Source organism: Phoca vitulina, unplaced genomic scaffold (genome assembly GCF_004348235.1).
Source record: "Phoca vitulina isolate PV1807 unplaced genomic scaffold, GSC_HSeal_1.0 scaffold20, whole genome shotgun sequence".
NCBI lineage: Eukaryota > Metazoa > Chordata > Mammalia > Carnivora > Phocidae > Phoca > Phoca vitulina.
In genome coordinates this window covers 18,111,364-18,125,197 of record NW_022589723.1, presented here as the reverse complement: position 1 = coordinate 18,125,197, position 13,834 = coordinate 18,111,364, and the positions used below count along the sequence as shown (strand labels likewise).

The following is a 13,834-nucleotide window of genomic DNA, read 5'->3' as shown; positions in this document are numbered from 1 at the left end:
AACAGATCAGTTTGGAGGAGAGAAACATCTGGATACAGAGGTCGCAGCAGTTTGGGACCCAGTGGACGTATTTGGGATTACGTGTGAGTGACCGGGACCTGCCGGTGGGCAGATGAATTAAGGCTCAGCGCACGGAGTTCGGGCCCGGACGCCCGGGTTGGTACTGAAATACAGAGCAGGCGCACGGTGACTCCTAGGAGGAAGAGGGTATGGAAAAAGTTGCTTTGGGCGCCCGTCCCCCACCTCCCCGGACTCTGGGGAGAGTCCGGGTCAGGCAGCTGGAAAGAAAAAGAGACACGCCCAGACCCACACTCGTCGGCCTGCCAACACCGCGACCCGAGAGCACCGAGAAACAGCCCGACTGGCGGCGCGCGCGGACCTGGACTCCACGTGCCGCGCGCGGGGGTTTCCGCGTCCTCTGGGCGGAGCCGGAAGAGGAAGTCGGCGCTGCAGTGGCGGCCCCAACAGCAGCGGCGGCCCGTTCCTACCCCCGCCGTCCGCGCCCGTCCGGCCCGGCCACGGAGGCAGCGACGCGGCGGGACCCGGAGCCTGTGCCCGCCGAGAAGCGCCGCGCCGCCGGGCGCCCAGCAGTCCGATGGGGCCGCAGCGGCCGTTGCGTACGGCCGCGACCGCCCTGCTCTGGGGCTTCCTGCTCCCGCTGGTAAGGGGGACGGCCGGGAGCTCGGGCCTCCCCGGGGCGGGGCCGGGGCTCCCTGCCCCTTCTCCTCCCCACCCCCGGGCGACTCCTTTGCCAGCGCCTTGACGGCCTGCCCCCTTCCCATTTCTCCATTTCCTTCCAGCCTCCCCTTCGCCCCCTTTCCTCCTGTCTTCCCACCCCACCCCCATTCCCGTCCTTTGAAGTCCTCGAAATACCCACCCCCGAGCTAGCTCTTCTGCGGAGCCCCTCTTGCTACTTTGACCTTGAGGATTCTCTATAGTTTTTCACGGTTCCGGGCATTTTAAATTGACCTGAGTTTTATCGTCTACCCTTTCTTACAGCATCTTGATCTCTTTCACTCTCCAGAAGAAGAAAAAAATTATACGTGTCCCCGGGGTGTTTAGCGGTTCAAAGATTGCGCTTTATTGCTCGAATACAGATTTTTTTTTTTTTTTTTGGCTTCCTCCTCGTTCCTCCTTCCCTGTAGGGCTCATTCGATTTCTTTGTGTGTGTGGTGGGGGAGGGTGTGGGTAATAGTAATAACTTAAGATTTTTTAAAAGACACATCAAAGTGTAATATCTTTGTGGTTTTCAGTTCTCCGTCTAGTTTAATGGGGAGGGGAGTCGGTTAAGTAACAGTAACAAATAATGTATTCACAGGTGTGTTTTCATAATTAGGAAGAATAATAATGTTTTAAAATTCAACGTCAATGGGGCACCTGGGTGGCTCAGTCGGTTGAGTGTCTGCCTTCAGCTCAGGTCTTGATCCCAGGGTCCTGGGATGGGCTCCCTGCTCAGCGGGGAGTCTGCTTCTCCCTCCGTCAGCCTCTTCCCCTGCTTGTGCTCCCTCTCGCTCTTTCTCTTGCTCACTCTCAAGTAAATAAAATCTTTTTAAAAAAATTCAACATCAAGCAAACGGAGCTTCTGCGAATGGTCAGGACCTCGGTGTTCGGTGTTTCAGTTTTTATTTCTTGGAAATTTGACTTAGGGAGTTTGAGGTCAGAAACTTTTGTGAGCTCTGTCTACACGGAATTGATATGGTGTATGTATGCCTCTCTGGTTCTTTGCATTAGATGTGTAACTTCTCTGAAAGAGTGTATTTTGCATTCTCTATTTAAAGGTTTACTGTTAATGAGTATATTTAAAAGTATCTTTAACATTTATTAAGAAACCAAAATCAAAATCTAAAATGGTTAAGTGTCTTTGGTGTACTCCTAACTCTGTTAGGCAGCATTAGGAACATGAATGAGATAGTGCATCTAAAAATTGCTTTGTGGGGTGGAGGGGAAGTACAATATAAAGAGAACAACAAAGGCAGTGTTAGTCTTATTCTTTGAACTGTAGTTTACCACTACAATATGTCTAAAGGATAACAATTGAGGTGGTATGTAAATACACCTGAAACTATAACCTAGATAGATATATAGATATATGAATATATCCTATATATCACATTCCCACTAATCTTTTGCCAACACAGTAATTAATTTAATAATACATCAACTGCTGATAACTCACGTTGAAATTATAATCAAAAGCTCTGAACTGCCTTGCTAAAAAATGTGAGCAGAGTGGGATTTCAAGGGCTTCACAAATCTAAAGGTCGTCCCTGTTCTAAATTGTAGCTAGCCTATATTTCCCACAGTGTAGATTTTATTCTTTTTATATTGCACGTTTATATTTTGTTGTATCTCACTGTACTGATTTTTGGGAGGATCTTCTCAGGGCTGTTTTGGGACTCAGTAACATTTTTTTCCTCTGCAGATGTTTAGTGTGCATCTGTTATATGCTACGCACTGTGCCAATGAGCGTGAATAAAGTGACAAGATCTTTTTGAGTTGTAAAGATCATTTTCAGTGCCAACCACTATTACTGATTTTCTGTTGTTGATTTCTTGTGGGTTTGTTTTCTTGACCCTTCCTGAAATGATCTCTTTCCTTTTCTGAGGACCTCAAATCTGGTGTACCTTTCCTCGGCAGGAGCACTCTCTCTCCTTTCTGCTTACTGGATACCTACTTCCTTTCCTCCAGCACTATCTGAAGTCTTTTGGATTTTTTTGGTCTTTTTACCATTTTTCTCCCTGAAGCCCTTGCTTATTCTTCTTCCTTAATCTTACAGCTCTAGGTGGCCTGTGTTCATTTGAATGAATGATGGCAGTTTAATCATTTCCTTTCTCCTTTTTGGGCTCTTGAAGCTGGCCCTGCTACCAGCTTTCCCTTTAGTTATGTAAGGACAAGGCCAGTATCCTCATCTAGAAGCAGCAAATAGTCTCCAGAAACCACTACCACATCTTTGTAGAACAGGAAGAGGATTGAGTATTGGCAAGGCCCTTCAGCATCACGTAGCCTACCCTCTTCATCTTGTCCCCCTCACATCAACGTGACCTATTAAACTCAAGCTACAGTACATCTGGCTGTCTTGATGATTTCTAAGCCCATTAAACATTTAAGTCTAGAAATAAGAGTGTGTGCCAGGTGGTTAGTTCTCTCTTGGCCCTGCCATGATTCCATCTCACAGTCCTCCTTCCCCAGTCCAGCCCCCATCCCTAGCCACGACCGTTAGGCCTTTATTTCATAGTAGTGTTTGGACCCAGTCACAGAGTTATGTTTCAAAGAAAATGAGTAAGTTTAGCCTGGATCAGTTTTCTAAAATTGCTTCAAAGTTCTCTGGAGAATCCTGAATCTTTCCCATAATGTTTTTACCAAAGTTCTGTTCATGTTTTCTTTAGTGCAAAGAATTTGACGTGTTACATAGCCACATCTTGAACTTATTACAGTGAAGTGATAATCAGGATCCCCAGCAGAGAAATCTCTTGCTGAAATCTGCATTCCTTTGGTATACTACACCAACTCAAAGAAGCTTCTTTAATTCCTTCTCTTTTGCGCTCCTCTCTCATCCTCTTGGGGAAAGAAGGTATGTTTTGCTACCCAAGCTATCGGGGACATGCTGAGCTGCTGTGTTGTAGACTGAATTGTGTCTCCCCAAAATCATATGTTGAAGCCCTGACCCCCAGTGTGATAGTGTTTGGAAAGAGGGCCTCTAGGAGATAAGTAGGTTTAGAGAGATCAGAGGATAGATCACTTGTGATGGATTGGTGCCTTGTAAGAAAAGACACCAAAGAGCTTGTTCTCTCTCCCCTAATACCCGCGCCCACCCCTCCACCCCCCCCACCCCCGCACCATGTGATGACACAGTGAGAAAGTGTCCATCTACAAGCCAAAAAGAAAACTTACCAGAAACCAACCATGCTGGCACCTTTATCTTGGATTTCTAGTTTCTAGAACTGTGAGAAAATAAATTTCTGTTTAAGCTAACCACTGTTTGGTATTTTGTTGTGGCAGCCCAAGCTGACTAAGGCAGATTTGGGTACCAGGAGTGCAGTGCTGCAATAGCTAATACCTAAACATGTGGTAGCAGCTTTGTAACTGGGTAGAGGCCAGAAGAAGCTTGAGGTGCATGCCAGAAATATGGACATTAAGGACAATTCTGGTGAAGTCTCAGAAATGAGGAACATGTTATTAGAAACTGAAGGAAGGGCAATCCTAATTATAAAATGGCAAAGAACTTGGCTGGACTGTGATGTAGTGTTTTGTAGCAGGAAGAATTGTGAGCAATGCGATTAGATATTTAGCTGAGGAGATTTCTAAGCAAAGTGTTGATGGAGCAGTGTAAATCCTCCTGACTGCTTATACTAAAGTGTAAATGGAGAGAGAAGAATTAAAGATAGAATTGTTAAGGAAAAAAGAACTAGAATTTGAAGATTTGGAAAATTCTTAGCCTCTCCATATTGCAAAAAATGAGGAAGCTTGTTCTGAAAAGAACATTAAGTGTGTGGCTGGAAAACCATCTGATACAGAGTTTAAAGGATTTTCGAGCAGAAATACTGCCAGTTTGAACTGAAGGGGACAGAGATGTGGCAAAATGAAGAAAGGCTGTTGGACTTCTTGGATTTGACAGGTGGGATGATGGAGCTGTATGGCTGTGAACATGGATTATTCTTCAAGAAGGAGAAGAAATGACCCCAAAGGCAAATCAGAGATCATCAGGCCACTGCCTCAGTTTCAGCAGGCCTTCTGCCTCTGCTGGGAGCCTTGGGGGACTCAGTGGGCTTGACTTCCAGTGGGCCTAGAAGATGGGACATTGAACCAAAAAGGATTATTCTTGATCCTTAAGACCTAATGGAATTTCTTTTGCTAGGTTTTAGACTTGCTTGGGTCCTGGGGCGCCTGGGTGGCTCAGTTGGTTAAGCGACTGCCTTCAGCTCAGGTCATGATCCTGGGGTCCTGGGATCGAGCCCCACATCAGGCTCCCTGCTCAGCCGGAAGCCTGCTTCTCCCTCTCCCACTCCCCCTACTTTTGTTCCCCCTCACGCTGTCTCTCTCTCTCAAATAAATAAATAAAATCTTAAAAAAATAGACTTGCTTGGGTCCTGTCACCACTTATTTCCTTCTGATTCCACCCCCTTTTTTTAGGGGGGGGGCGGAGGACAGAAGAGGGGGAGAGAGAGAGAGAGAGAATCTTAAACAGGCTCCATGCCCAGCACAGAGTCCAACTCGGGGCTTGATCGTCAGTCTCAGGACCCTGAGATCGTGACCTGAGTGGAAATCAAGAGTCGGATGCTTAACCCACTGAGCCACCCAGGCGCCCCTCTCTTTTGGAATGCAAATGTCTACCCTGTGCTGTCCTACCATTATATTTTGGAAGCATATAACTTAATCTAGTTCCTCAGGTTCATAGCTGGAGAGGAATTTTGCCTCAGAACGAACTGTATCTTGACTTTCACCCATATTTGACTTAGATGATATTGGGTGAAACTTGGACTTTAGAATTGATGCTGGGGGGCACCTGGGTGGCTCAGTCATTAAGCATCTGCCTTTGGCTCAGGTCATGGTCCCAGAGTCCTGAGATCGGGCCCCACATTGGGCTCCTTGCTCGGCGGGAAGCCTGCTTCTCCCTCTCCCACTCCCCCTGCTTGTGTGCCCCCTCTCACTGTCTCTCTCTGTCAAATAAATAAAATCCTAAAGAAAAAAAAAAAAAAAGAATTGATGCTGGAATAAGTTAATAAGCCTTTGGGGGCTGTTGGGATGAAATGAATGTATTTTGTGTGTGAGAAGGAAATGAATTTGGGGGCCCTCAAATTCTTAGGTTGAAGCCCTAACCCCCAGTGTGATGGTATTTGGAGATTGGCTTTTGGGAGATAATTAGGTTTAGATGAGGTCACCAGCGTGGGGCTCTTATGATGGGATTGTTGCCTTGTTCTCTTTCCCAACCCTGTGAATACACAGTGAGAAAGCAGCCATCTACAAGCTAGGAAAAGATCCCTTACCAGAAATCAGTAAGGACAAGTATGCTGGCACCTTGATCTTGAACTTCTATGTTCCAGACTATGAGAAAAAAATTTCCTGTTGTTTAAGCCACCCAGTCTGTGGTATATTGTTACAACAGCCCGATAATAGACATGCTGGTTTTGTCACATTCCTTCCTTAACTTTTAGATTCTTCACAACTTTCTTTTTTTAACCTTCTCTAGCCTACCTCTCAGGATTCTGCATCCCATTGTCTGCTTTATCAGTCACTGAGGGCTGTGCTATCTCCTTCCCAAAATGTAACCTACATCTCCTCTCAAAATAATCCTGAGAAGGTTCAGGAAGATTATGACTTGTCCTAGATCATACAGAAAGGCATGAAAAAGGACTAGAACCAAGGGTTTCTAGACATTCCTTGATATTTTTCCACTATGTTGTGCAATAATTTTTCTTGTGAATCGAGAATACGTCAGAAGACTAATTGGATAAATTTGTAAATTTATTTATTCATAAGAAAAGGGTTTAAAGATAGAAGTCATGTATGTTATATATTTGATAACTTTTTGGTTAAAAATCACCTGAAATTGGGTCTGTTTACAAAACTCTAGACCATAATGTCTCCAGGTATAGATCCTTACTCCAAGATGCTAAAATTTTGTTAAAAATTTCATTGTTTTTAGGTCAGAATTTGCCAAACATCACTATGCACTGTGATCTTATATCAACTTTTTATGCATTTATATTGCCTGGCCTTGTAGTCATTTGAATTTGTGAATTCTAGTGTAAATCATAAATTCTGTAACAGTTGAGAGATTACTTAGGGAAAACCTAGAAGAAGGATAGATCTAGGTAACTAGTAAAATAGGAGCCCCATGAAGGGGAAACTCTACCAGACTCATTCTCTGTTGTCTCCCCTAGGGTCTCATAGACTGCAGAATACTGAATAAATGAATGTCTCCTCCCCACACCCTAATACCTCTTCACCTGTACGATACATATCCCCAGATTCTCTAAGCACAAGGATAATGCTGGCTCGACTTTTCCCATGGCCCACAGACTCCTCTGATTCCCTGTAAATACCTGTTTGATGCCTTAGCACCCGCTGGGCCACTAATTAAGTAGTTAAGATTACACTTAATCTTTATGGGTCTGGGTCTAGTCACTTTCAGTGCATCATTTCTATAAACCTTGATTCCTGGAGGTAGGAGTAGAAACAATGCAGGTTGTTGATTATATAACTTATTAGGGAGGAAACAGGCGTAGAAAATATATAATAGTGAATGATCAGAAAGTTACTGACACCTAACTTTGGAATGTCATTCACGACACACAACCTCAACTCTGTCTTTGCTATAGAGAGGCCCCTTCCTACTCTTACTGTATTGCTATTAACTGTGTAGCTGTGTAAAGAGAAAGATGTATATAAAGACAGGGATACCTCCTACATTGCTATGATGTAAGGGTGCTGGGGTAGGTGGCTATTGCTGCATTGTACTTATCATTCAGGGATTACATTGCAACTTTATATCTTCCGGTTTAGGAATATAGTGTCTTTTTAATTGCTGGTTTTCATTATGGATAAATTCTGTTTATTAACAAAATTTACCCCTAAGCCCCAGCTCTTGTATTTGGTGTCTAAAAACACAGAAATAATTTAATCTGTAGATTTTATGAAGAAAGATTGCCAGGGTGTTAATTGGAGAGAGAATCACAGTCGCATTCATACATTGCCCCTTGAAACTGAAGGATGTTGTATATCTAATGGATAACAACACAAATAACATGAACCTGGTTTAATTGACAGACTGTGGAGGGGGTGGGGGAAGCTGGGACCCAGGGATGCATATACTGAAGAGTTTTGAAGGAACTCCTGGATGAATGGAACGACTGGCCAAAAATATGAATATTGGCTATACCAGCAGACTGCAGGTACAGTGTGACTCACCTCTTGAGAAAATTCCTAGGAGGACCCCGCTAATGTCTAGAAGACTTGTGAGTTTCACCACTATTCATAATGAAGTCTATAACCATGTACTCTGTGGACCAGTATCAGAGCATCACCTGGAAGCCTGTTCGAAATGCATGATCATAAGCTCCACCTAAGAGCTGCTGGATCAGAATCTGCATTTTAACAAGAACGTTAAAGTTCAAGAAGCACTGATCTAGGGCGCCTGGGTGGCTCAGTTGGTTAAGCGACTGCCTTCGGCTCAGGTCATGATCCTGGAGTCCCTGGATCGAGTCCCGCATCGGGCTCCCTGCTCGGCAGGGAGTCTGCTTCTCCCTCTGACCCTCCCCCCTCTCATGTACTCGCTCTCTCTCATTCTCTCTGTCTCAAATAAATAAATAAAATCTTTAAAAAAAAAAAAAAAAAAAAGAAGCACTGATCTATAATAAGTAAGAAATTGCTGTACAGAGTATTGAGCATAATCTCCAGGAAAAAAGAAGAACCATGCTTGACGAATCTGTTGAGGCTGTTGAAGGGAATTAAATATACACATGGGAAAAGGTAAACATTGCGTTGTTCAGAGTTCTTCTTGATCAGGTGAAGATGGGCCAAGATACAGAGTTCTGGCAGACCCAAAGGGTGGCATGGATACAGGGTAGGGGATAGTATGGTAGATACATTTTTAGCTAGAGAATTGTTCTTTTCAAAAGGAATATGTGAAGACTCAAATTTGGAAAAGAGATCTGCTAGAAGATACCATTTGAAGAAGAAAGAAGGGTAGACCAAATCTGTGAACCAGGGTGAAAGAAGAATCCTTGCACTGTGCTATTAGGTTGGACAGAAGTAGAGCAGGCCTGTTCTCACTAGGTTAACATTGGGCTGGTGAGTCACCATCAGGAGGCTGTTGGAACGGAAGCCCGGAATTCAAATGCCCAGGAAGATGAGCGTGTCCAGCATGGATGGACTCCCAAGAGACAGGGACGGGAAGGTCAGTGCAAGGCTGACTCCCTGTAAGTATACTGATGAAGTAAAGCTCCCGTACATGTCCCTTTGTTTACCGTCTGACTGGTCTGAGAAAATGGGGAGATAGTATGTGTGCAGGGATGGGAGTATAATATACATTGTTGCAGTTGTTCCTTTTTTAGACTTTTGGTAATCATTTGACACCTGTCATACCGAAAGCTGTTGAGGAGAAAAGTGAGCAAAGGAATAGGTAACTGTAACATTAAGATAGACTTACACACCAATATTTTGGGTTTGAAAAGAAGATGATAGGGAATATGATTGAAGTCAAGTGATCTAGATAAAGTAAATTGGGAACTGTGTGTGAGCAACAGACATCCCATGAAGTTTTATGGAGGTAAATTTGAGGCAGAAAAGGAAGTACTACCTCATACCATGGGCTAGTCCACTTGTTTATCTTGTGTGTGAGGATCAAGGATCAAGGAAGATGTGACTATGAAGGCACTGCTATAAAACTGCTGATGTGATGGCCCTGGAGAAAGCGTGATAGCACGGTCAGTACGTGTAGGGCCTGGGGTGAAGAGGGACGATGCGGGGCGAGCAGTAAGGAGAAGTTGTTCTGGGAAGAGAAATTCCGTGAAGCTCTAGAGACCTAGAATGGGGGGTATTTAGAAGAGTATAAAGAAGTGATGTGGGAGGAACTAAGTGGGTATTAGAGGAATTTGAGTGGTGGTAGGAGGCCCATACCAGTATCACAGAAGAGGGAGTGAACAGCTAATGCAGAGATGCATGCAACCAGTATAAAACTGGAGAGTGCTGGTTGGGCACTAGGAGTTGCTTGGGGATGAAACTGCAGGAAGGAATTTGAAATGATAGAGTTGAAAGACGGCTGGTCTAGGTTTTGGAGAGCTCAGTTTTAATCTTGGCCCCTGAGACCACTTCATTTTGATCATTTTGGACCTGTTAGAGCTATGAAATGAAGGGCCTAGAGTATTATCCCTAAATCCCTTTAAGCCCTTGATACTAAGCTTTTTACTAAGAGAATATTTTCATTACTGACTGAAAATGCAAACATAATTTTTAAAGGTTGACTAAAGTCATGGAAGACCAGACCACAGTTAACCAACTGTGAATTCAGTTGTTTTACGTATCTCTAACTTCGAAGACGTGAAGGAAGGTATCCTGCCCTTCCATCATAGGATCTTTGTCAAATGATCTAACGCTGGCATGTGGGCAGACCACAAGCCTCACCTAATTTGATGTTTGTAATGCTTGAAGGGACACTGAGTTTCAAGCCTTTTTCTTTATGCTTCCCTACTAATTGACCCACAGTCATGCAGTTTCCACTACTCTGTTCTCTTAGAGCCTTGCTGCTCAAGGTGTGGTCCATATACCAGCAGCATCAGCATCACCTGGGAGCTAGTTAAACATGCAGAATCTCACACTCCACCCAGACCTACTGAGTCAAAATCTGCATTTTAATATGATTGCTACATGATTTGTATGCACAATAAATCTTGAGAAGCTCTGTTCCTGTCGCTGTGGTTCTCAAACTCTAACAAGTAACACAATCTCCAGAAGGGCTTGTAAAAATAAACTGCCTGGGAGTTTCTGATTCAGTAGATCTGGAATAGGGCCCAAGAATTTGCATTTCTAACACCGTAAGAACTACCAAAGTTTTTATTAGAGACTCTGACTTTAATCACATTCTGTTTCTGATTATTTCAGGTTTGTTTTTAATCTTCCTAGTAAGACTAATTTCTTGTGTAGTGTTTCTTTGGGGGAAGGCAGGTTTATTGAGATATAATTCACATAGTATGCAGTTTACCTATTTGAAGTGTACAATGCAATGGCTTTTAGTGTATTCACAGATCAGTGCAACCATTAACACTTCCATTTTAAAACACGTCACCTCAGAAAGAAGCAAATAGGTGGAACACAGAGGATATTTACAGCAGTGAAACTATTCCTTATTCCACAGGCTACTGTGTTGGTGGATACATGTCAAAATGTATAGAATGTATAACACCAAGAGTGAATCCTAAATATAAACTATGGGCTGAGGGTAGTAATGATCAATGTATGTTCACTTATTGTAACAGATGTACCCTTCTGGTGCAGATGTTGATAATGGGGGAGGCTGTGCATGTGTGTGGCAGGGGGTACGTGGGTAAAGAAACCCACAGCCTTTAACAATCACCTCATATCCCCATATCCCACCAAACCCTAAGCAACCAATTATCATCTCATATTTCTTGTGCATGACACAAGTACTTGGCAGGTTGCTAGATGTCTTATTAATAATTAATGATAATAGTTACCATTTATTAGGAGCTCAATACATGCAGATAATTGCATTACCTAACTTAATCTTCATGACAACTCTGTCAAAGCTGAGGATGTTGAAGCTTAAAACAGGTTAAATGACTTGGAACATGGGCAGTAAATGGTGAAACCGCCATTCTGTCCCAGGTCTCTAACTCCAAAGCTCATGATATCTATTGTTAATAAACTAAATTTTTGAAGCTATACAATCTCCATAAGAAATTTACTAAGATATTTTAAAATGTAGTGGAAATGCTGAAATTGTTTAGGTATGGTAGTTTGCTCATGAAATTTGTGGCATGTTTCACATTGAATACTAACTATTCTACAATTGTGTATGGTTCTACTTTTTTATACTAATCTTCCATTAAAATTTATGTTTTGCCTTAGTAATTCCAGTATCAATGAGTTTTGCTTTTATCAGTGCTGAATTTTCTTCAATTGTAGGGAAGATTATAATCCCTTTATAGCAATAAATCTTCCCTTTTTGAGTATCTTTGTACTTCCTTGAACATTTAAGCTTTTTAAAAATCTCTTAGTTTCTGTAATTTTAAAAGTAACACTGAATATTATATATTGTGTAAAAGAAGGTAGTGTATATGTGTCAATATGGAAAATCTAATATGTAAATTTAGAAATGTATAGAAAAGCTACAGAGCAGTATAGTTTGACCTCATGTATAAAACTATACATATTTGAGATATGCATCCATGTATTCATGTATATATATATATACATATATATTAAATATATGTGGATAGTGTCTGGAAAGATATGACAGAAACTCCTGAGTAAGAGTGTGATTGAGAGCCAGGATAAGAGGAGAGGGACTTTATACCTTTCTGTTTTGTTTGAATGTTTTTCCTTTTTAGTTTCTCCAATCTTTTCACACTATCACCTTTGCCTTTGTTTCTCTTTCTCTCTCTTTTTTTTAAAGATTTTATTTATTTATTTGACAGAGAGAGACACAGCGAGAGAGGGAACACAAGCAGGGGGAGCGGGAGAGGGAGAAGCAGGCTTCCCGCGGAGCAGGGAGCCCGATGCGGGGCTCAGTCCCAGGACCCTGGGACCATGACCTGAGCCGAAGGCAGATGCTTAATGATTGAGCCACCCAGGCTGCCCATCTTTCTCTCTTTTTTAAAATAGCCTGGTGTGTCTCTCTTCACATCTTCAAGCTCACATAAATGTACAGATACACATAGGGAACTTTGTTGGGGGGGGGGGGGGTCACTTTTTTTTTAAATAAAAATCGGGTTACATTGGTGTGCCTGAGTCAGTGGAGCATGTGACTGTTGGTCTCTGGGTGGTGAGTTCAGGCCCCACATTGGGCATGGAGCTTACCTAAAACAAAAAGTAGGATTACACTATAAATATCTCTCTGGAACTTGCTTTTCCCACTGTGGACATCTGTTCCTACAGATGGATCTAGTTCTTTCTTTTTAATAGTTATGTACTATGCATATCATAATGTAATAGGCTCCTTATTAGTGAAAGTTGTTGACTTTATTTTTTCTGTAACATGATATTGTGACTATCCTTATACATTTTTCTTTGTGCATTTCTTTTTTTAATTGAAGTGTCATTAACATACAATGTTATATTAGTTTCAGGTATATAATATAATTATTCAGCATTTCTCTACATTGCTCAGTGCTCATCAAAATAAGTGTACTCTTACTCCCCTTTATTTCACCCATCCCCCTATCCTTGACAACCACCAGTTTTCTGTATTTAGAGTCTTTTTTGGGGCGGGGGGCACCTGAGTGGCTCAGTCATTAAGCATCTGCCTTTGGCTCAGGTCATGATCCCAGGGTCCTGGGATCGAGTCCCACATCGGGCTCCCTGCTCGGCCAGAAGGCTGCTTCTCCCTCTCTCACTCCCCCTGCTTTGTGTTCCTGCTCTCACTAGCTCTCTCTCTGTCAAATAAATAAAATCTTAAAAAAAAAAAAGTCTTTGTTTTGTTTTTCTTTTTTTAAAAAAATTTTGTTCATTTGGGGGCGCCTGGGTGGCTCGGTCGTTAAGCGTCTGCCTTCGGTTCAGGTCATGATCCCAGGGTCCTGGGATCGAGCCCCGCATTGGGCTCCCTGCTCAGCAGGAAGCCTGCTTCTCCCTCTCCCTCTGCCTGCCACTCCCCCTGCTTGTGTTCCCTCTCTCACTGTGTCTCTTTCTGTCAAATAAATAAAATCTTAAAAAAAAAATGTTCATTTGTTTTGTTTCTTAAATTTTTACATATGAGCGTAATCATATGGTATTTGTCTTTTTCTGATTGACTTATTTTGCTTAGCATAATGCAGTCTAGCTCCATCCACGTCATTGAAATGGCAAGATTTCATTATTTTTGATGGCTGAGTAATATTCCTGACTGTATTGTATATAGTCCACATCTTCTTTATCCATTCAGCAGTCAATGGACATTAGGGCTCTTTCTGTAATTTGGCTATTGTTGATAATGCTGCTATAGACATTAAATTCTGATTGCTGAGACTAGGACTTATGGTACAATTTTAAATAACAATGTGAGTGTTATTGTTAAATAACAATGTGAGAGTGGACGAGTTGAGGGATTTCAAGTGCATTTTCTTTTATGCTACATAAACAATGAAGTAATAACTCAGAAGAGATTGGGAAGGAAAGTTTC

The 13,834-nt window shown here is 42.5% G+C and overlaps 1 protein-coding gene across 1 annotated transcript in view; it reads left to right on the top strand.

Annotated features, from left to right (window-relative positions):
• Window positions 1–448: 448 nt before the first annotated feature.
• The window catches only part of SPPL2A (signal peptide peptidase like 2A), a 49,752-nt gene continuing 36,366 nt past the window's right edge, over window positions 449–13,834 (top strand). The window contains exon 1 of the mRNA XM_032417196.1: window positions 449–661. Coding sequence (XP_032273087.1) covers window positions 596–661 — 66 coding nt within the window. The 5' untranslated portion in view covers window positions 449–595. The remainder of the gene's footprint in view (window positions 662–13,834) is intronic.